At 47.4% G+C, this 22461-nt stretch overlaps 5 protein-coding genes across 5 annotated transcripts; 1 reads left to right on the top strand and 4 right to left on the bottom strand.

The window, feature by feature from the left end:
• Window positions 1-2175: 2175 nt before the first annotated feature.
• Window positions 2176-3435, bottom strand: FPOAC1_013367 (uncharacterized protein; the record flags this gene model as incomplete). The annotated part of the gene is made up of 2 exons (XM_044857708.1): window positions 2176-2586; window positions 2644-3435. 2 exons carry the CDS (start codon window positions 3433-3435, stop codon window positions 2176-2178), a joined length of 1203 nt encoding a protein of 400 aa, XP_044701090.1.
• A 2144-nt stretch (window positions 3436-5579) lies between these two features.
• FPOAC1_013366 (uncharacterized protein) lies at window positions 5580-6204 on the bottom strand (the record flags this gene model as incomplete). Its single annotated transcript, XM_044857707.1, has 3 exons — window positions 5580-5609; window positions 5657-6142; window positions 6193-6204. 3 exons carry the CDS (start codon window positions 6202-6204, stop codon window positions 5580-5582), a joined length of 528 nt encoding a protein of 175 aa, XP_044701089.1.
• A 694-nt stretch (window positions 6205-6898) lies between these two features.
• On the top strand, window positions 6899-7252 carry FPOAC1_013365 (uncharacterized protein; the record flags this gene model as incomplete). Its single annotated transcript, XM_044857706.1, has 1 exon — window positions 6899-7252. The coding sequence occupies one exon, from the start codon at window positions 6899-6901 to the stop codon at window positions 7250-7252; it is 354 nt and encodes a 117-aa protein (XP_044701088.1).
• Window positions 7253-10454: 3202 nt separating this feature from the next.
• FPOAC1_013364 (uncharacterized protein) lies at window positions 10455-11846 on the bottom strand (the record flags this gene model as incomplete). The annotated part of the gene is made up of 1 exon (XM_044857705.1): window positions 10455-11846. The coding sequence occupies one exon, from the start codon at window positions 11844-11846 to the stop codon at window positions 10455-10457; it is 1392 nt and encodes a 463-aa protein (XP_044701087.1).
• Window positions 11847-16158: 4312 nt separating this feature from the next.
• On the bottom strand, window positions 16159-18512 carry FPOAC1_013363 (uncharacterized protein; the record flags this gene model as incomplete). Its single annotated transcript, XM_044857704.1, has 2 exons — window positions 16159-17696; window positions 17753-18512. The coding sequence occupies 2 exons, from the start codon at window positions 18510-18512 to the stop codon at window positions 16159-16161; spliced, it is 2298 nt and encodes a 765-aa protein (XP_044701086.1).
• Between the last annotated feature and the right edge of the window lie 3949 nt (window positions 18513-22461).

Here is a 22461-nt window from a genome sequence, read left to right as displayed (position 1 = left end):
CTGATTCCTTCCAAAGGGCGTATGATCCCATATCTTCGACGTACGCTTCTTCTTCTTAAATTGAGAGGCTAACAACGGTGAAATAGATGTCTCTCCGACATCAGAATCTCCGTTGTCGCTGATAGCCGACGAATCAGGGGCTAGGGAAGTCTGGGATGATGTAGCCGTGAAGGAAACGCTAATGCCTGGGCGCTGAGAAGTCATTATTTCGTAGAATAAGACTTGTTGATGAAGTAGGGAAAGATTCAGGAGCTGACACGCTTCGTGTAAGGGGCAAAGGCCTTATTCGTTCAGAAGTGTTCTTGGGAACCAACAAATTGATTATATTAAAGAAAAGAAGAACTGAAAGCTCTCAGAGAGCTGTCGAGCTTGTTACATACTCAAACACTTAGGAGTTTGTAGCGAGGCCATTATTTGGTGGTGTTATTACTATCGGCATCAGCCGAGTGCAGATCAACGTCCTAACCAGGTTACACTTCATTAGTAAAAAGTTCTGTAAATTGGGATCTTCATACTGCTTCATATATGGGGAGAGACCTCATATTGATCTAATTACATAGTATTTGTACTATATTTGATATCATATTTATACGATATTTGAACGACCATGCACTGTACTACACGGTTTCCGGTGTTGCTTGCACTGCACGGTATTTTTATACCGTGCAGGCAATACGATATTGAATATGATATCGTCTTATTTACGGCCACACTATTTACTTCACTGGGGGAAGTTGGCGATACACTTTGCCAACATCGCGGAGAAAGTGCACAATATGGCCACGGTACTTATACTGCTGCCCTCGAACCTGCATGACGTGCACGAACACATGAACACGAGCAATTAGCATCTCTTCTACCATTGTCAATTGGGGGAGGAACGCAGGGATTAAGCCAAAATCTAACTGATTTTCGGCTGAAAAAAACCAAGGCTCGTCCTCCTTTTTGTTCTTGTCCTTGGCAATGCAACGCTTGCAAATGCCATCTTTCAAGCCCATATCAAACCATGTCTCCTGACAGCGAGCGCAGTGTTCCATTCCGTCGTTCTCCAGCTCCGTCCAGAACTTCTCCAGGAGCTCCTTATCTCTACCAGACAACGGGCAATGCGACAGATCACGCATCCAGTCAGGATCCGGAAGCTCGAAAAATCGACGTTCCATGACCGGGCATTCGATAGCCGACTGTTGCGGCTGCACAACTTGGCGGGCATATCTTCCCCGGGCCGATCTCGGCCAAGGAGACGGAATCGATACCGGAGATTCAATCGGCGTCCCAAGTTGTACGCCTTCTTGAGAAGCAATTGAGGGACCTGCTGGGGAAGGAATCGTCGCGCCTGCTCGTGATGATGTGGCAACTGGTGTTCCCAGCAGAATAGATTCTTGTGGGTTAATTGGTGTACATAATTGCAAGTCTATCAATGCCGGTCCTTCTCGGTGTATTGGGGGTAGCTCGGCATGTTCTGCGGTACGCTTAGGGGCGCGTGGGGCTTGCCGGTTCCTACAGTCGAGACAGTTAACCGTAAGCCTTCCACATGATATGGATGAATTTTTCTTCGACATGAATTGATCTTCCGGCTTCGCCCGCTTGCAATTCCTGCAAACCTTCGTTGAAGTGATGAAATCAGCCATGATGGATATGTTGGATTGAAGGGACGGATTGATGAGGAAGAATAGGGAAGGGCTGGGCGTTGGCGGCGACGTGTGATGTTGGCAGGCCGACATTACAGAGTGGGGACACAAGACACATTCTGACCAGTCCCCAATGAGTGGGTACATAAGACACGCCTGGCCAATGAGAGCAGAGGTTATGCTTTCAAGTTATCGTCGTAATAGAAGTCCTTCGGACTGAATAAGAACCGTCCAGGGTTAGGACCAGAGCACCAATGAGATGATAAAGCGCCCCTACCATCGCTGAAAGTGGAGTCTCGGCAGTCTCGCCAAGTAGCCCCTTTCAAGTGAAAGAGGAAAACAGGGATAACGGCCCAATCAAGACGCGTCAAAGTCCTCTTTCAGTTGAATCTGGAGCTGGAATAATGATGTAGCACAGACAAAAAATAAACAACCTGGCGGGATTCTGATGGTCCTTTGTACAGTAAGGCATCATTTATTTTTCTTGCATGTCCAACTCCATACTCCCAATATTCCTCTAAGAAAACAGCGGAAGAGGCGATACCCACTAGGCACGCCGCTTCGTCGCTCGCGGTCTCAAGTCATGATCGCGATAAGTGACATTGACATCACCTAACCGCGGTTCAAAGTCATCATCATGATGATTAGCCCTGGTATCAACCGCATTTTCCTGCTTTTTAAACCTCTCCTCATCATCCAAGGCCAACTCTTCAAGCGAGCTGGATGACACTTTGCGTTTTCTCACCTTGCGAGTTGACCGGATACCTCTAGCATCTTTGGACTCTCTGTCCTTCTGCCCCTTCTCAGCACGATCCAAGAACTCGCAGATCTTGGCAAAAGAGATGGATATGGGGATATTTGGAATGTCTTGACACGATTGATCTGGAGCGAAGTCGTGAAGATATAGAGTCAACGTGCTCTCAGGATTTAACGGCTTTCCATCGGCTGTCCGGAAAGGCTATGGTAGAAAAGTCAGCCGATGTTCTTCTAAACCAGTGCTGAGGGTACAACAGACCCGTGCTTCAATGGCTTGCTCGTAATCCAATATGCAGTCGTCAGGGTCATTACTTTCCGGGTCCGAGTTGAGTTGGGATTTCCACAGTGAGAGAGTGGACTGAGTATTCCCATAGTTGATGTCAACGCAGATGACAACTTTGATGTTTCCCTCCGAGTAGTTAATATACTGCTTGGCGAGCTTGGACAGTTGCTTTCCGTCCTGCGAGTATGACACTTCAATAACTACGCCAGGAAACTCAGCTCCCTCGAGCCTAAATTGACCATCTGGTTGGCGACGCAGACAATTCGGTATCTTGTCTTGCTTCTCCTTGTCGCCAAGATAAATACGGGAAGAGCCGCCGCCTTCAATCTGGGAAGTAAATCTACGAACTTGACTGTTATCACGTCCAACTCTCTGAATTTCCTGATCTATAGATCTACTTAGAGAGTAAACGAATGTATCGTGGGTTGGAGAAGTCATGCGCAAGATAATAAGACCTCGTTTGGGATCGTAGTCGAATCGTTTAAATGCAGAATCAATCTGCTCGCAGGCATTGGCGTACTCTGCCGGGCTTAAGGGAATGTAAGTCAGAGGCGCGACGTCGCAAGTCTCAGCTTTGCGCTTAAAATCAAGAAGACGCTGTGGTAGATTCGGAGGGTTTCGAATGCGTTCAACCTCGATCGTCGCGGGAGGTGAAGGAAGGGTGTTGCGCTCTGGCGGAGTGACTTTCCGAGGCGACTTGAAGTATTGTTGCTGGGGTCCTGTTTCTAGAGATGGTAGCTCTCTAGATGCCTCACGTCCATTTTCCATGACTGAGGCTGCGGAAAGAAGAAGGTTGGGGCATCAGATGGTTGATGTCGATTGCACTGTCATTTGTTGTTTTGGTCAAGTTCCAAGATGACATGCGCGAATGTTTAGGCAATGGCGCGGAAGAATAATGATGCGCCCAGGTGTCCGTGGTCACTTAGGGTCGTGTATCCACTTTTCGCGCACCTTTCGCGACAGTAATTTCCTAACCCCTTTGTAGTCATACTTCCCAAAACAACATCAATTATCATCAAAATAAATCCCGATTTTTAATATGAATACTCCTGAGCCTAGGAACTATTAAGAGACGATTGAATAGTAATCGGCCACCAAAATGGATAATTTCGCTTAAAATTTGGACTTGAATCGAGTGGACTGGGGCCCGGCTGTTTATTGGCTAAAACTAACCCCAACCCCACACTTGGGAATGCTGCTCTTAGTTATAGGCGGCTCCCCGCAAATCTAAAATTCAGCTTACTTTGTCGGTTCCGGGGTTCCTACATTGTTTAAGCCGTGATCAGCAATTGGTTCGATTGATTGGCCAACATGGCTTGGGCCTTCACGGCGGCAGCAACCACATGGCTTTCCCTTATCACGAGATGGAGCTAGCATAGCCCTTTCATTGGCCCATCTAGACTAGAGGGATTTCGACCTTTCAGCTCCCCGCTATTGACTCTTGGCGTTCGGTCAGGTCATAGTGGCCCTTAGACCTGCATATCTTATACCCCGCCCTGCCGGCGCTCAATCAAAGACGGAGTTGATAGCGCCCAGACACATTCAGGGATACCTGCAGAGTTTCGGGTAGTCGAGGCCTGTTGATTTGCTATCTGGGAGGGTCAAAAATATGAAGCCGCTTCCCTTTTCATCCGTGCCCGACGCGGCCATGCAGCAACGAATCATGATGTGACTTTTCTGTTCTCGAGAGAATCTACGCCACACAAGAGATTGCCATGGCACAGACCACTGCTGGTCGCTGGCATGCCATTCTTAGTTAATGCCGGTTGATCTCTTAGTGCCTAAGCCAATGACCATCTGCAGCAGAAGGCCTCATTATGAGAATCGAGTCCTAATTCATCAGCCGCACCAATTAGAGAGTCTCCCGATGGCTTTGTTCCCAAGGGTCGTCCATCCGAGGTTGGGTTATCCCCAGAGGACCCACTTGCCGCTAAAGAATCTACACCGAGGCGGGCCGATCTTGACTAAAAAGAGTCTAATATTGCGAGATTGGCTTATCAGCTCCCCACCGTTGGCTTCTAGCGTAGAATACTCTCATCCGCGCTTATTGTCAAGCTTGCTGTCCGCCCCAAATGTCTTACATACCCTGTCGGGCCCGCGCAATCCATCACATTACACGCGGCACATTTCGAAGGCTTTTGGCTGTACCAGGCTTCAGCCGCTGAAGATGGGACGCTGAACACTTGGAGAATTTGGCCTTCAAGCAGGCCTGTCGCAGGGACAGGCGAGGCTGGGAAATGTGGCGAGGAGTAGGGATAGTGATGTTTGAGGGTTATAGGGCTAGAAGTCGGAAAAGAATGTAACGAGACTTAATGTTGTGGGCCCTATGAGGCGTATCGCCCCTGACGGAATAAATTCATTCATTCATTTGTATTTTATTGTATTGCTTCTAATCTCTGTTGTTATATTGCGCAGTAGTGCTGGGTGAAAAATATATTTTATTGAGCTTTATTGTTCATTATTGAGATGAGAGTTCTTCTCGAGTTTATATCTCCAGATGATTCCATCTAGGACTTTGAACTACGGATAGTTCATCCACCCTGACTTACTCCGTGTGATTGTTCTGTTTCCGTTGCAAAGCTACTTTCTTGCAGTACTGTATGGTAGACAGCAGATGAAACCAAAAAAGCGACCACCATACGAGTAACATAACAATGACCGCTGCGAAGACGAACGCGATAGATAAAAGAGCCGACCCGTAGGAGAATTGTTGGAAGGGGTCGCTACTACCGAATTTATTCGTAGCCAGTGCCACCTGCATTGCCGATAGAATGACGGTGACATAGACAAAGACAGCCAGCATCCAGCCAAAGTTACGCTCGAAGAAGGTCGTATAGCGTATAGACCCGGACATGAAGCCGTATACAGTATTGTGAAGCGACAAGCCGGCTAAGCCGAGATGATAGAGAGTATTAAGTCGCGAGAGACGTAGCTCTCCGTATCTATAACGACGGTTTACCTTGCACAACGTGATACCTTCTAGGCGTACGTTGAGACCCGCGACAAATGTGACCCAGTCATTCCAGTGTATATCGACTGGCAGGAGACCTGCTTCAATGGCGACGCGCAGGTCACTCTTGTGTCGCACGAGCCAGGCGTAAGACACGAGCAACCCGTATGCGCTTCCATAAAGCGATGTATCATTGCACAGTTCTTGCTCCCAGAACTCGTAGTCGAGAAGATAATCAGGCATAGGCTTGATAAAAATTGATGCATCGTGCCACACTAGATGTTCGTCTGGGGTCTCGGTAAGGTAAATGGTTCGTAATAGAAGGTTTTGTCGATGAAGGGGTCGGGCAGGTCGTGGGAGGCCGGCTAGCCATAAGAAGGAATAGATCTTGTCTAGCCGCGGAGTGTGTAGATCCGTCTCGAGATACGCGTGGGTGTCTTTTCCTACATCCAGAAATGGGGCAACTCGTCGAACGTCGTGCATAAGGGCATTCTCTTTCGAGAATGGCGGGGTCAGTCGACGAGTCTTGAAGCATCAGCTGAGACAATTTCCAACGACACCTTGGGCTGGCTTACCGCCTGATTCATTGAGCATGGAAGGTAGAGGCAGAGGATGAGGTTGTCGATGAATGTTGTTATGTTGTATGTTTCTACTGGGAGGTGGAATTTGACATTTGACTAACGCGGGAATGTCCCTCACCTTTGTTTCATACATTAGTGCGGGGGCCGGGCCACTCTGCTGCTAAATCATTTGCGTGGCTTTGGAGATCCTTTCTGAACACTAGGAGCGCAGATCGTCTAGCTCCCAACGGAACAGCGGCGCTAGACGTGAACGCGCTGTGTGTCCTCCAGCTACTAAACAATAATGGCGTGATGTGTCACCCTGCACATCATTACCATACTGCGCACTGTGCTTACTGCGCCTGGGCAGAATTAGCAAGTTCTTGTCAGACCATGCGCCGCGGGTCAGCTGTAACGTTACTTTCCGAGCCTGATTTGGATTGATTGGCCATTGTTGTTGGTTGCATGTGTTGCTTCAGCCGCAGCTCCAACACACACATAGCCACCAACCTGGGCTTTCCCCCGCTCCTCCCCTATTTCCCATTTCAAACCTAAACTCTTGCTCATATCGACGCTTGAATGGAATACATTGACCGACCTTACCAATCTCTTTCCGTACTCCAATAGCCATTTACTTCCTCAGATTCTACGGAATTTATATTCATTCACAGCGCAAGGACGTGGGACTGCCAGCGCTCGATTCCGAAACTCCTGCTCCAAAATGCCTTCTAAGAAAGGACTTGTTTTTCGCGTTACTGGTCTGCCAGCCGAACAGCCTGACGAGGAGCTGAATACCAAACTGAGGGCTGTGATCGGCGATAACCTGTCGGACGAAGAAAAATCACAATTAAGTTTTACTACAACTGTTGTACCGTCCTGCTATAATGATCCAGAAAGGGTTGCCCTGGTAGAGTTTCATGGCGGGGTTCCCAACTTTTTGTCTGACCTGGCGGCAAACCCGCTAGAATACTGGCAGGTCGAGATGGGTGATACAGATATCAATTTTGACCGACACTTTTTGGGGTTCACACAGTTATACACACCAAAGCTAGATGCGCCGGTTACCGCAGAGTAGGTATTTTCCTAGGCCTGATATTTGGACGACCGTGACGATCAAGTTTTAACGCAGCTTCAATGACATATAAAATGATATATTAGTCCACTAATATGCTGCGACTAAGTTTTTATTTCTGTTTTGACTTATAAGAGCTCCAGGAGTTTCTAATGTATATAGACCGTCTATTGATATGTGCGATAGTTGCATCTCGTTACCCGACTACGTAAAGCGAAGAACTATCCCAGCGATGCAACATAAAAATGGTCGAGACGTTCAAGTCAAGGGAAAGGGCCCCCTTCATTTTTTCTCTAACAATAGAGCTTTAGGGTCTTCCCGAACCGCCTTCAATTGTCAAACGCGGGGAGCATGGTTGAGAATGCTCTATTTGTTTATCTTTGACTTGCATGGGACGATTCTTAATAGCCCTTGCCGTAAGTCATCTAGTTACCCAGATCCATTAATATTAAAGGTTCTTTGAGTATATATATTACATTCCAGAGAGTATTCGCCTTGATTTATCACCCGGGACGTATAATATGAAATGGAATAAGTGTACAAACCACCGTTTAGAGGTAAACCTTGCTCGCGTTTGGATCATTTGGGTAAGAGCGAAATGTCTTATCAATTATAGATAACTGTTCCCGTGAGATCTTCTATACTAGGACTCGTTCTATCCGTAATCAAGCTCGATTATAAGCTAGTTTGTTTCGCTAGGCACTGACAGTTATCCTAAAAGGGTATACATCATAGCTCGAACATTCAGTGTTCAGCATAGCATCGTGATAAGCGCGATCCAATGTCAGCTCTGAGTAAGACTTCAGTCTGTTCTCAAAAGACTAAAGTTCTCGTGGATTACTGAAGTCCGTGTATATGGGTTTCTATCAGCGTATGGCCATAGCTTAAAGTTGAGGGCATCCGGCGTGGCTTCCAATACAGTATCGAGCGGTCATCAATCGTCAAATTACTTGAGGGTATCTGGATCTGTCTGACTCGAGAGCAAGGGTGTGCTCAACTCAACGTATTTCAATATGTTGAATGGATTGACGATCAACGTCAACTCAACGTCAATCAACATCGAATACGGATTACATAAACATCAATCCATTTTGAGTTATCATTGATTGAATGGATTGAAGGTGGTGGATTTAGGGTAGCTGGTAATAGGACTCGTGATTCCTGAAGAGGGTTTTGGCATCTTGAATAGCTTTAGTCCTTGCGGTCCACCCTTCTCGTCACACTAACCTTAATATGGTTTAGTTCACCACCTTTGGTTTTTTCCCCGATTAGATCAGTGCCGACGCGCTCCATGATCGCGTTCTTCCGCGACCGTGATACAGCTGGACGCTCTGAATCAGAAGGAATGGAGTCTACAGCGCCCTCCACGAACGACGTTGACGTGTTACCTTCCGCAACACTTGCAGTGGCTTCTTTAGCGACGCCAGCTCCCAGCCTGCGAGAGGAAACACCACATGAAGAAGTAGAGCATCAGTACCTCTGGCGTTGTTTCCCGGATTACGTGTGGTCCCAACGCGTCCGAGATACACCATCGTGAAAGAGGAAGCGGCTTTGCCTGACGACATCAATGAAGATATTGACGAGCTCGAATTATGGCAGTCGTCGTGGGAGGATGGAGATAACGATGTTAGAGATCCAATATCATACTGGCATGAGCGCAAACGTCGGTATCCTCGTCTTTCACGAATGGCGCTGGACTTCCTTACGATCCAGCCGATGTCAGCAGAGTGCGAGAGGATGTTTGCAGCGGCAGGGCGGATGGTGACGCCACTACGAAATCGGCTGGACGCGGACATTATAGGAATGTGTCAAGTGCTGCGATCGTGGTTACGGGCTGGGGTGATTAACGACCTGGACGTGTCATTACTTCCTACCGAGAATGGTAGTGGTGATGGGCCGGAAGAAGGATCATGGGTGGAGGTGGGATGTGAAGAAAAGGGGATGGAAGAGTGGGAGTGAAATAGCTCAGCTTGGAGATCAACGACTTCAACCAGTGTCCATTCAACTCAATTTGACGGATAATTGATCAACGCCACTGGAGAGAGTGGTTGACCAGGTCAACTCACCGCCACCGAGCCATTCAGTTGATTGAATTGAGTGGTGCACATCCTTGCTCGAGAGCTGGGAATGTAGCAAACTCAACCAGCAAGTAAGACATCTTTCAGACTCTCTGCTACACTTCCTTTCGGTAGCGTGGAGCTTTTGAAACTATAGGTAGCCTCTCAAGATGCCTTGACTCATCTAAACTGACTTGTTTGATAGCTTCAACAGAGACAGGTCAAAGTAGCACAATCGAGTCTTCAAGTATAATAATCAGGGCTATAGAGAAGAGCTATATCAGATATCCTCACCCATATTTGCGAGCACGCTAGAAACTGTAAACTGCTCTGGTAGGAGACAAACATACTCTTCCCGGCAAGGTTACTCAGCGGGAACTATCTGTGCGCCCTAGCGGTATCCTCTGACTAGCTTCAAACACAATGACCTGACTTGAATAAGCTTATGCGCTTCCGCTTTCCTCTTCTTCCACTAAACCTTTGTAAGATGGTTATCTGGTCTCATGCCATAATGTTCGCGAATGATTCAGATTCCTTTCTGGTAATGACGACGTTAGAGCTATGATCTTTTGGGATGCCTTGAGTCATCGACACGAACGTCGTTGAGGATATCTAATGCAGCACTTCTTTTTAACCCTCAGTGTCTAACATGCTCAAATGTTTGATTATGCTGTTTAAGTAGACTTATCTCAAGCTTCCATACAAGTTAATTAGTGTACTGAAAATAGTCAACTACTGTAGTGGGAGGTAAGTATAATCTTCTCGCTGAAGCAACATAGCGGGAATAACCAGTGCTTCCTAGTTGTATTCTTTAACGAGCTTGAACATATCGAGCGGACCTGAATAAGCCTATAAGCTTTTGGTTTCTCTTCTTCCATGGTTCCTTCATGATGCTATCTTCTGGACTCATACCACGATGTTCACTAATCGTTCCATTCAAGACCATGTCACTCGATATACGCTAGCAACCTCCAAGATGGTTTATCCTTTTTCGTGAAGGAATGGCCCATCGTCGTTAATATGAAAACCTGTCGCGTCGCCTGGAATGCCAGCTCACCCGTAGTGTTATTGACTAGCAACGGCATATCTTCGTAGCCTTCCATCATCTTCATGATTCACAAGTTTCTCGTTGTCAGCTGCTTCACAGGCTACAAAGCCTCGGTGGTCATACCAAAGTCGTGTACAACACGCTGAGGGGGAGTCGTTTGTGCCAGAAATTGGCGTAACAATGAGTGAGGCCTTGACACAGCATCCATTTCTTCCTGTTTCGCCTCAAGATGGCTACGCATAGCATACTGTTTGCCCTCATTGTGAAGCATCTCACGAATCCATTTCGCTCTCTGAAGGGTTTCTTGATTAATTCGGGGAAGAGACTCAATGGCTACGATAAGGGCCATAACATTGTGACGAGACGGCAGGATGATGGTGGGTCGGTTGGGGATACCTGGTGGCCGACTAGATGTCGATAGGATGGGAAGGCGTAGATAGTCCTGATACCGCTCAGCCTTGTTGATTGAATCAGGAAACCGCCAAGGCAACACAAGCGTTATCTTCCCTCGATGACTCCACTTAGGCCCGACAAGATCCATCAAGCAATCCATGGCTTGCTCACAAATTCTGTTTTTCTCCTTTGCTTTGGTTCCGTGTACCAAGCTGTTACGAACGACTAACTGTGCCCAAAGTTGTGTAAAGACGTTGGAGCGACCCTGATACTCTATGGCGTTGAGAGCACTACAGATCTGGGGCGACGGTGTATAAGGGTTTTGAAGTTGATAATTAGCAACAGAGACCCAGGAGGAAAAGTCAACACATTGTGGTGGCGAGAAATAGGGTGCCCAGTATTGTATCCGAAAAAATGCCACTTTCTGGTACCATGTCCCAGGTCTCCGATCTGTGGCGACGTCTTTGCTTGAGTCGCTATTAAACGTGACTAGGATGTATCTTCCAATTGCGCAACGAAAATGATCATCAAATGGATCTGTGTAGCTCTTGACTACTCCCCACAGATCTTTGAACTTCCGGTAAAGATTCAGGAAGTAGAGATTGCTCCAAGACGCGATATTCTCACAATCAAAAAGACGTTGATATACAGATTCAGACCAACTATCATTAGGCGGAACATACTTGCGTGTCGCCATCCAGCAAGGTACATTGGGTGGTAAATCTCCACCGTCGGACACAGGGTGAATGCGGATGTAAGCGCTCCAAGCTTCGTCATATATTTCCCATATCGTCTGCGCAGTGACGATACGGCCAACTTGTCCTGACTCCTGTTCAATATGTTGCAGTTGCTGAAGGCGGGGCAATCTATGGCAGCCGACCTGAGTGCGGACTCGTTCCCAATACAGTTGTAGCTTTGCTATCATGTGCTGGTGATAAGCCCTGGCTATCTCCTCTGTCATCAGGCGCATGACTTTCTCGATAACCTCATTGCCATTTCGCTGACAACCGCGATCAAATTCGTTTTTCGCTTGAGTAAGCAACTGTCTCAGAGATAGCTCGATACTGATACTGGATGCAGCAAGACGCTGCACATTCATCTGAGATAGAAGGCCTCGCTGGATGGGATTTCAAGGTATGTAAAGTTGGATAAGCTTTTCCAAAGCGATATGTCCGGCATACCAGTCTATACACGAGTGAGGAATCCAGAGCATCCCTGACCTTTGAATAGTCTCACTTAAGCCGAGGCCGAGCCGCTCTCGCAGCTCTCTGGCGTGGTGTGTTCGGCCACGTGCAGTCCATCGCGAAAGCCAAATCCAATTATCATACGGGAATTGCTCTTTACTGGTCAGTGCATAGGTGAGAAGTCGGCAAAAGAGCTGGGCTGTATAGAAAGCAAGAATCAGAGAAGGTGGTGAAATAGTGTTGGAGATGGAAGCTTCGCGAAATAAGTGATCTAGAGGAACAATGAATCTAGCAGCTTGCGTAAACACAAAATCGTTTATGTCTTTGGTTGATACGACCCAGAATGGTTGGTGATTCGTGCCAGTAGATATAGGGGAAATTTCGAGAGACCCTTGGGCCATATGAGGATTCTGGCTTGGCTCAAAGTAGCCGTCATTCCAGACTTGCGTATTGTGATATAAAGTGCTAAAGTGATATTCATATTCATATTCACATATTCGCAAAAAGTGTGCTAGAATATCACCCTAGCACTTTAGCACGATTGATATCACTATGGCACTCTAGCACGATTGATATCACTATGGCACTCTAGCACGATTGATATCACTATAGCACTTTAGAACAATTGGTATCACTATCGTACTTTACCACCTATGCTGTCAGACATCCGCAAATCAATCAAAATTAACATCGGAGTCTTCATCGCCGCCACTATCAAAACCCGTATCAGTAATTACACCCATACCACCATAAACAGCCTTCTGGATATGGCCTTCACGCAGCCAGTTACCTATACATTCAACCTTCTCAAGATTCTCGCAACTCATTCGTTCTCTATCCCAGGAGAGAGTACGTCGACCACCAGAGAAAGCAGATTCCGGATCAGCTGATTCAGGCGCGATTGAGAGGATATCAATAGCCATTCGACTTAGCTGAGGATAAGTCTTCCGCTGATCCTTATGACACCACCATTGAAGTGGTGATCCACTTATTTTGATGGGTGTTGCCTTGATAAAGTCTTCAAGATCGTCCATACAATCACCCAGATCCTCGGTGACTTCCAACTCTTCAAGTAAAGCGTCCCACTCGTTCGGCTGCCGCTTTTGCGAAGCACATACCTCATCAACCGACTCTGCAGGTCCAGTCTCAGGCTGAGTTTTGTACTCTTCTTCCCAAATTGTACGGGCACCAGCAATGGCGTTTTCGTGCCATGACTCTGGCCAGTGGCGCTCAATGTACCTGATTCGCTTTGAAGGATCAAGAAGGAGGGCGGCAGCGTAAACAGGCGCATCTTCGGTCATCGTATAATACTTGTCGAGAATGAACCAGCCCATCTCAATTGAATGAAGGATACGGCGATCAAGCGTCTCTAGCTTCGAGTAATGTTCCTAGATTGGATAATTAGCCAAGTTAGGGTTTAGAGTCTATCAAGAGACAGCAAACCTTGTTCTTTTCATAGTGGCGTAATAAACCATCCATAATTGTCAATGTTTGCGACAATGTAGAATTCTTACCCTCAGCCCATAAAGTTGCCGACGCGAATGGGTGGAGAAATCTATGTGTTTTTTCAAGGTAATCCCAATCTGATGAGTTGAGGATATTATCGTTGATCTCCTTATCGTAATCAAGCAAGAATTGCTTGATCTGTGATTGCCTTCTGATAAGATTATCGATCAGCTTATACCAAGAGTTCCATCGGGTGTCGTTATCGATCCCAAGCCGCAAGCCTACTCGATCCTCCCATAGATCACTGTGGATAGATGAATTTCGAAGCCAGACCGCAATGTTATGTAGTTTACGCATCGCCGGGATGGTTTGCCAGCCTCTGAAGTTGTCATCCTTGAAATCGGGGGGTTTCCGAGCGGCCCTTTTAGCCTTTCCCTTCCATATCTTACTGAAAGACTGTTCTTGCTGTCCCGAACCTTCAGACCGCGATGCTGGCTCGTTGGCGGATATATAATATAGTGTGAAGTAGAATTGTTCGTACATCTCGGCGCCGGTCACGTCGCTAGCAGCGGCAAGTGCTGCGCGTAAAGCTTCTTTCGAGGACGCAAGGAGAAAGGCTTGAAGGGAGAGATTTATGATATGGGCGATGCATCGGATTCGACGCTGGCTGGGATGGAAAGATACCTAGACTCAGTTAACCAACTACCTATTAATCAGCGTTCTAAATAGCATACACCATATTTATCCTGTAGCATTTGTGAGAGATGTTTTAAACAGGTATCGTTTGAAGTAGCATTATCGCCGGTATGATAGCCGATTTGCTTCGCAATACCGTATTCTTCGATTGCTTCCGCCATTAGAGTTGCTTGGCGCCCGCCATTGTGGCTGTATCGACATTCAGGCATAGCTAGCAGGGCCTTTTGAAGTCGATAGCCATTATCAACCCATCTAGCGCATACTGCTAAAATGCCATGCCGATGAGGCGATGTCCAGAGATCGGTCGAGAGATGGATCTTCGATACGGACGCCTGAAGCTTTGCTTTCAATTGGGATCGGTATAAGTCGAAAGTAGTGGTAATATGACGCATCGCCGCGTCGCGGGACGTGAGGAGAAGATCCTCAATAGCCGGATTGCATGCCAATATGATATCCTGCATCTCATCCCATTTCACCGCGGAGAATGGTAAACGACGGCGTGTGGGCAGACCGACAATCGATTCTATATATTGCTGTCGGTTAAAGACGCGGCGTAAAGTGGCATCTGATGGCCGACTCTGAAAAAAATTGTCCATCCGAGGCTGCTTTGACGGCCGGGTAATAATATCTGTGCCGTGCTCGTCTACGGTACTGGCCTCCGTCTGAAGAATAGAGGCATGCTTCCTTTTCGCGTGGTAAATAGCATTGCCACGCTTTCCATTTGACCATGGACTATCTGGGGGACAATGAAGGCATTCATACATAACACGACCAGACGTCTTTCGTTTGCCAGATGGCCCTAGTTTGGCCTTCTCTGGATGAGTGGTGCGGAAAATGACGTCGAAGCTAGATGATTCGAAGGGCAGATCATCGGGTGATGCTCTAGTCTGTGATCGAGTAAGGGTATCAGTGATAACTTTTGAAGATGAACTCATAATTCAATATTGAAAGTCGAGGCAGCAGACTGCCGGACAGCGCGCTCTTACTAGGTACCGGTAACTCATAATCCAATGATGATCGGAATGATTGTCTTCTGTCTCTTTATCATCATGGTTGTTCTTGCTCTCCTCCTTCTTATAGGTAAAGAGGCGAGGTATGATACTAGACCTGCTGACCCTGCTACAGACCTGTAACACTGTTCTGATGATTCACGCGTAATCGTGTGACACCGTTTCCTGTGGCTGCCTATGCAACACTTATCATCCATGCTACTTCTCCAATACCAGGGATGGATATCTTACGAACGAGTGGCGCGGTTCGCTGAAACTCTCATTTCTTGAACGCGTCAACCGACCCCTGACGCGATCGAGCTTGATTTGCTGTCTTGAATGCCCAGGCTATGTGGATGTGCTAAGATGTGTTAGTGTATACATCTATACCGCCGAGACTTACACGTCAGGATAGGTATCGTGCAACTGCAGCAATCATATTTCCCCGCAGCCCATAAACGACTGCTTTCTAAATTTCAACGGTAATTTATTGAATGAGACCATTTCCCAATTCCCATAAGGACTAGGTCCAGCGTGGGGGAGGTTGAAAAGCGAATCTTTGTGACCATGAAATGCGACTAATATTGTTTAGAGGGTACTTGCGCAAGTGTGGGGGAATACGTGAGCACTCTGGTATCTTTCAAGCACTGAGATATAGGGTAAGCCCGACTTGTAAAAACTTCCACGATGAACTTCAAAACATGCTGATTTTCCGTAGATTGGAAGTAATGCAAACAAAACTGGCCCGTTTAGATATCTCCCGTCAGGAGCTTTCTATCCGTGCCAATGTTCTCACGGTCAGAAGACCATTTCGACCTTGGAGTCTCACATGTCTCGTGTATCCTCAACCTGGAAATGTCGCGTTGTGCGCCTCGATGGTCTGTGCACGATGACACAAGCCAATAGGGGTGTTGCAAAAGCTAATTAGAGTAGATCCAACAAAAGTAGATAAGATTATCTAATCTTATCGGATAAGCATGCCACACGGCCGATAGCATTTTAGCTATCGTGATATCACATTTAGCTGAAAAAAAGTGTGATATATATTCACGGTGATATATATCACTTTAGCACTTTAGCACAGTGTGATATCACTTTAGCATATCACAATACGCAAGTCTGCGTCATTCCACATTGTGAGAATCACGTCAAGCCGAAATGTCATCTCTTTACGGATGCCATAGTTTGTTGAGTTTCTTGCATCCATGGCAGCTTTGATATGACGTTTGTTGGCATCCCAAGCCTTCGATAGAGCATTACGATGGACGTGAAAGGTTGGTGCTTGATGACGGCCCTGATCGGCCGATGAAAGATCGCTGATCATACTCTGATTCAAAGCAAGAAGGGGAAGAAGCCCCGAGCCAAATAATTCGTATTCACTGAACATGACAGCGAAGACTTCTTTGTGACAGCTGTATGCCTTGGCACGAATAATGCCTGGCTTGCGCTCATCTGGGTGGCCTGGGTCCGATGCTCGCGTACGCTTCGCTTTGACTTGGTAATCTCCAAGGTCACGGAGCAAAAACCGCTGAAAAGTTTGAGCATTCATCGGGGACGTGGGTGCACATCTGGACAACTGCTCATGTAGATAATGATGGCACTGACTCTTCCAAAACAGAGTGTAAGGTTCTCGCATCACTTGGCTAGAAGATGGAGGTGTCGCGACATAATCACGAGTCCCGATATCAATCCAGCAAGAACGGATATCCAGATGGACAGGGTCAAAGGCTTGGAGAACAGATGCCTGAAAGTAATGTAGGCTTTCGATCAGTGTCGCTCTCCCGAACGTATTCTTCAGGTCATGAGACTGAAACAGCAGCTTGAGATCCCTGAAATAGGACACCATTACGCCGCTTTTTGTGGTCAATCGGAAAGAATTCGCTTTTTCGACTATCAGACTCCAGAACTGCGCAAGATTCTCTGCCGGAATTGTGTACTGTAGATGAACAGCTCTGTTCACGTCTCCTGGTTTCCAACGGTTATTTCCAGGTTTTTCCTGGAAAGAGCGAGATTTAGCATATGCAATTTCATACGTTCTCGGTAACTCCTGCCGACAAGGATCGGGTACTGCTTCAAAAGCTGCCGGAATGATGACATGATCATAGAGATCTTGTTGGCGCTCCAGTGACAGAGCGTTCTGAGTTGATGACGTCATGTCTTTTGCAGCGTTCGGGAAGAAGACAAACGCGGAAAATGGTACACTGTGTGCGTTGAATGTCCCAAGTTTAATATGTCGTGTCCTTGCCAGGTCCAGTCCGTGTGGCTGAATTATCTCATCTTTGGATATGTTCAAGGCTGCAGAGGGAAGAAAGGACAACCTAAAGCTGTTGGGCGATTGGATTGCTTGAAGGCCTTTTGCCCCAAACCAGATGCTATCGATGTCCCATTGCCTAGACAATGACAGCGCTGGTTGACCGGGATGGCAAAAAGCCTGTGATGATTTGCTAAATGAAAGTGGCTGGATCGGTTCGTCGGCAAGGAAGCTTTTCCACTGCTGGAAAGAGCTGCTGGGATCATAAGAGCCCGTCTCACCAAACACTGTGGACAGAGGAGGAATAAACTGTCGAAGCTGCTCGACGCGCTCCCGAAGAGAGTCAGAGAGCCCGGCCACGTCACCCTCAACCCGATGTGTACCTGGTCCAAACACTCAGTATTATGTTAACCGTGACGCTAGGTTGTTTCGAACATACAATTACACTTAGAGCTATAGAAGACCTTAAAAATCTGGTCGTAGGCACGTTTATACGGGTCGAGGAAGTCGGGGGTCCATCCAGTGTTTTGTCGAAGAGAGTTGATGAAGCTTTGCAAGGTCTCATTGCGAGGCTGAGCGGCGGGTAAGGTAGCATCATCACCCAAGCTATCTTGAGATTCGACGCTAGAGCTCCCTACATCGGCCTGTTGAAACACGAAAGGACATTGTACAGACGTACTTGTAGTGGCAGGACCGTGATGATTTGCCGATTCCGATGGCCTTGGTTCAGTCGAGGGTATCGTCGGTGGAATACGTGACCGATGCCGCCTGTCGCGAGACTCTCGCACGCGTTGTCTCGTGAGAGCTCGCGTCAATTCAAGAGGGACCGCCGTTCGACGCACGCACAAAGGCGCTGGGTTTACATCCTCAGGTGCAGCAGCCTGTTGCGTGCCATTCTGTATATCTATCAGCTGTCCGGAAGAAGAGGGAATGACCTCAGGATCAATTGCATCACAGGTTGTTGGGCAGCAGGACGCTCGGTTATCGAGAACTGATGCTGTTATAACGCTTCCATGAGCAGCCGATACGGGAGTTGAAATCGGAATCGACACTTGATGCGTCGAAGGGCTGATGATGTTCATATCAGGCCCGACATGATGGCGGGACGCGTCCCCGACCAACACCAAATTGCGTGTAGGGTCCACCATGCGAACCCCACTATGGCCTGAATATTCCTCGCGAACCAGCGTTTGTTGCATTTGGCGCTTCAGGAAACGGCGATTTCTCGCCCGTTCACGCTCGCTCTCGATCTTATTTGGATTCGTGACGGCTCGGCGACCCATCGTTCATCAGAGGCTTGGAAAACATACTCATATGGCTGTGGCCATAAATGAGCTAGATAACCTTCAAAACGGCACCTTTGAGGTCGACTTTCACCAGCCCCTATTATTTAAGTTTAATGAGTGTGGGGTGATGCCCCACGCAGATAAACTGTAACAATCTGGCATAGTCTCATGTTATTTATACATGCTCAATTTGTGAAGGTTTTGCATAAGACCCCAGTGGGTTCAAGCAGGGTTCAAGATTGTGATTCGGCATTCTATTGGCTCTCAAAGGAGTTGCAGGGATACCGTCCACTTTTAACAGAATTTGATTGGCTGTGACAAGGCAGGGGGAAGAGCGGTATTGATGTGAGGTAATGAGATTGATTGATGTAAGGTTGAAGATCTCACTACAGACAAGACATGTCCTTCCTAGCTATATATACGTGACTGACGGAGCGGACTATCTATATACCATCCATCATGTTCAACCTCAACAAGCGGCTCGACTAATGCTTACCCTGTAGTTACCATTTCTCAAGTTTCATGACCGATTTTGAGCCCATTCAGGAACCAATAAATACTTTTTTAATAAAACAGGATCTTCAATATTCTTTTATGCGCCTTGTTCCATATTCTAATGCGTGAAATCGATGCTATGATGTTGTTGCGTCAGGCGAAGCTTGCTTGAACCTATACTACATAAAGGCTAAAACCCGAAACCCTAAGTCTGACATTGATGACAAATCACGCTCGGTCGCGTCAGGTACCGCCAGGGGCCGGTTGACGGGTTCAAGAAGTGACGCTAAAACGAGCCGCGTCATTCGTAAGACTTGGCATCGAATGAATCTATCGATTCGATTCCCGTTCGTAAGATGTCCATCCCTGGCTGAGATAGAAAGTAGGTCCATCGCCATATTGAATAACCGTGGGAACTGAGTCTTGCGGCCAAGCCACCATTGGAGCAATTGCTCTTCTTTGAAGTCTTCATCTGGAACCATTTGTAGGTATAGGTTGATCTCATCCGGAGCTTCTTTCCTGGCCTTCTTGGGGAAGTTTGCAGTGCGCAACAATAACTTTGATCCATGAAATGCCGGAGGGGAGTCTGGAGACACTGGTGCCTGGTTACCTTGAGCATAGTGCCTGTCAAAGTAATCTCTGAAGTCCCGAAGGATCGAGTCTACTTGGTTCGGTAGCCTAAGCTGCAGGAACCCAATGCCGTGTCCTAGGTGTAATATCATAGCTGCCCAGTAAACAAAGCTCCCCTCCATCAAATTGCGGTATTTGTCGAGCTTTGACAGTGCATACTTGATCGAGTGTTGTATGAAATGTAGCCCATCGTCGGACAACTCGAAGGGCTCAGGTTCCAGGTCCTTGTCTTCGAATTGTACCGAGATTTCTGCTTGGTATAGTGGAGAACTCGGTTCTCCGCTGGTAGTCGATTCCATGGTTGAATATCTGCCCCAGGTAGATACGCCAGTGTCCTGTTGCAGCCCTCCCTGTTGCTCTCTCTCTCTGCCATCAGTAGGCGCAGCGACTATGATACAATCAAGTACTGGCTCTTCGAGAGTGATCCTCGGCGCCCGATACGGCGCAGGGATAAGGTTGGAAGAATACCGCTGTCGCATTTCAGATAGATGGTCCTTCAAGAGGTACATGGTGGGAAGTACCTCTGCAAATCTAGGAGTGTGACCCTCAAAGTGCTTGGTATACGTGAGATAAGGCTGTAGGATTTCGATGATCTCGGCGAGTACTACCCAGTCTTCACAGCTAAGAACGTCCTCGGCGGAGACCCTTTTTTCTTCCTTGGGGTCAAGAAGACTAAGCTTGCAAAAGACATCGATAATATCCCGAAGTCTGAGCGCACGATGGACCATCAAATAGACAGAATTCCATCGCGTATCATTATCTGCCTTGACCATCAAGCCTTTGAGAGTGTCGTCGACAAACCATACTCCCAATTCGGCCATGATTGATTGGTCGACCTTGCCACTCGTGATGGATAGGAAAAGATCCCTACGCTGAGGATTTCTTCTGATCCAGTAGACCAGATTATGGAGTTTTCCAATAGGGCCTCTTTTTCTCCATTCACGGAGTAATTCGCGTTCTTTCTTCTGGTCTTTCTCCGCAATGTGACTGTCGAATATGTCACTAGAATCGCCCTCTAAGAAGGCCTTTGCCGATAGGTTGAGGATATGGCCAACACAGCGGATTCGCCGCTCGCCTTCCAAGCCCTCAAGCCCAGTAGGGCTTGCCTGGGGATTGAACATCTTAAGCAAAGCCCGGACACAAGTATCGCAAGGGTCAGCGTTATCTGCTGTGAAGAACCCGATCTTCTTTTCCAAGCCGTATTTCCGGATGACCTTAGCCATCAAGATGGCCTGATTTTCGCCACCGTGACTGCCAGAGAGCTTCCCTAGGCTGATAAGGCGGGCTTGTGGTGTCCCGGCTATGTCAACATAGTACGCTATCACCGGAAGGATAGCAATACCATTAGGCGAAGTCCACATGTCAAAGGAAGTATGAACCTTTGATAAGGCTTTATTCATCTCACCCTTTAACATCCTCGTGTGTTCTTCGAATTCTTGTAAGATCCACCTTCTTACGGTGTTTCCCGACGTCGGCAGAACTTCGATAACAAACTCGTCATCTAGGAAGGCAAGAAGCTGTCGAAATAGCTTGTGTTCAACACCGTGAAGAGGGATATTGGCATCCGTAATCCAGCCGAGAAGAAGTCGCTTGAAGATGTCTGCTCTACTCTCAGCGGTCAGCGGCCTTCTTTTGGCGGCCCGCTTTTGCATATCAAGGACCGATACAAGGATGACGGAGCCGGAGATGTTCTATTCGACGATTCGGGCTCTGAATCAGGACCGTTGTCGTGTGCAGTAGATGGCTTATATATATGATGGTCGTTGTTCAAGTGGTAGATCGGGGAGGTAGTTGCCTTAGCCTCCAATATCTTAACCTGGTTCCGTGCGTCACATAGACCACAAACCCAGTATCGGCCACCTGCTGTACCGTCGTCGCTAAGCCTGATGACGTATTTGCCGTACCGAAGGATCCATGAAAGGCTTCTCCTTCGCTTTTTGTGTATCCAGTCCTCTAGGACATATCGGGGACCGTCGATGTATAGCGAAGGGAGTGAAGAAGGTTGAGCGACGTCGAGATGCTCAGGCCGAACGGTCGCCAGTTGGCTTGCTACGCTTCTCGTGCGCCGAAGGTTCGAAAGGGCACTATTGCCAGCCACGGACTGGGTCGTCTCGAAGGAGGAGGAAGAGGAAGTTCCCGCAATGGATTCTTTGTCAGGCATCTCGAAAATAGAGCGAAATACGGTATCCAGGTTCGGGGATATCAGCTGCGTCAATGCACTGTCGCGTTGCTGCAGCAGATTGTTGCGCGATAAGGACCAACTGTGGGAAGGAATCCTGTCAGACAATTGGCTCTACAGGGATCAGAGATGGCACCAGTTAATTGATGAGAAATATCTTGGGAATAAAAGAAATTTGAATAGCCATGTGTTCAGGTATGGCTATTTAAGCTCATGTCGTTAGGATTGGAGCACTTGATGCGACAAACCGGACCCCAACGTATGGGCCGCGTTTCACATCCGGTCGCACGGTGCTTGCGGTTTTGCCCCACTTACGGAAGGCCACAGGGGGCAGTGTCCCAAAAGTGCGTCATAAGTCACGTGACGGCAAAAATCAATGCAATTACACCTCCCGTACAGACCCGTTTAAAGAATATACCTACTATAAGGTCTATGATTGATAGCGCTGTAGCTGCTGAATGCGCTGTAATTAATAGTGCTAAGTGCGCTATAATTAATAGTGCTAAGTGCGCTATAATTAATAGTGCTAAGTGCGCTGTAATTGATAGTGCTAAGTGC

The sequence above is a fragment of the Fusarium poae genome, assembly GCF_019609905.1.
Source record: "Fusarium poae strain DAOMC 252244 chromosome Unknown contig_2, whole genome shotgun sequence".
Lineage (NCBI taxonomy): Eukaryota > Fungi > Ascomycota > Sordariomycetes > Hypocreales > Nectriaceae > Fusarium > Fusarium poae.
This window is presented reverse-complemented; position numbering and strand designations above follow the sequence as displayed.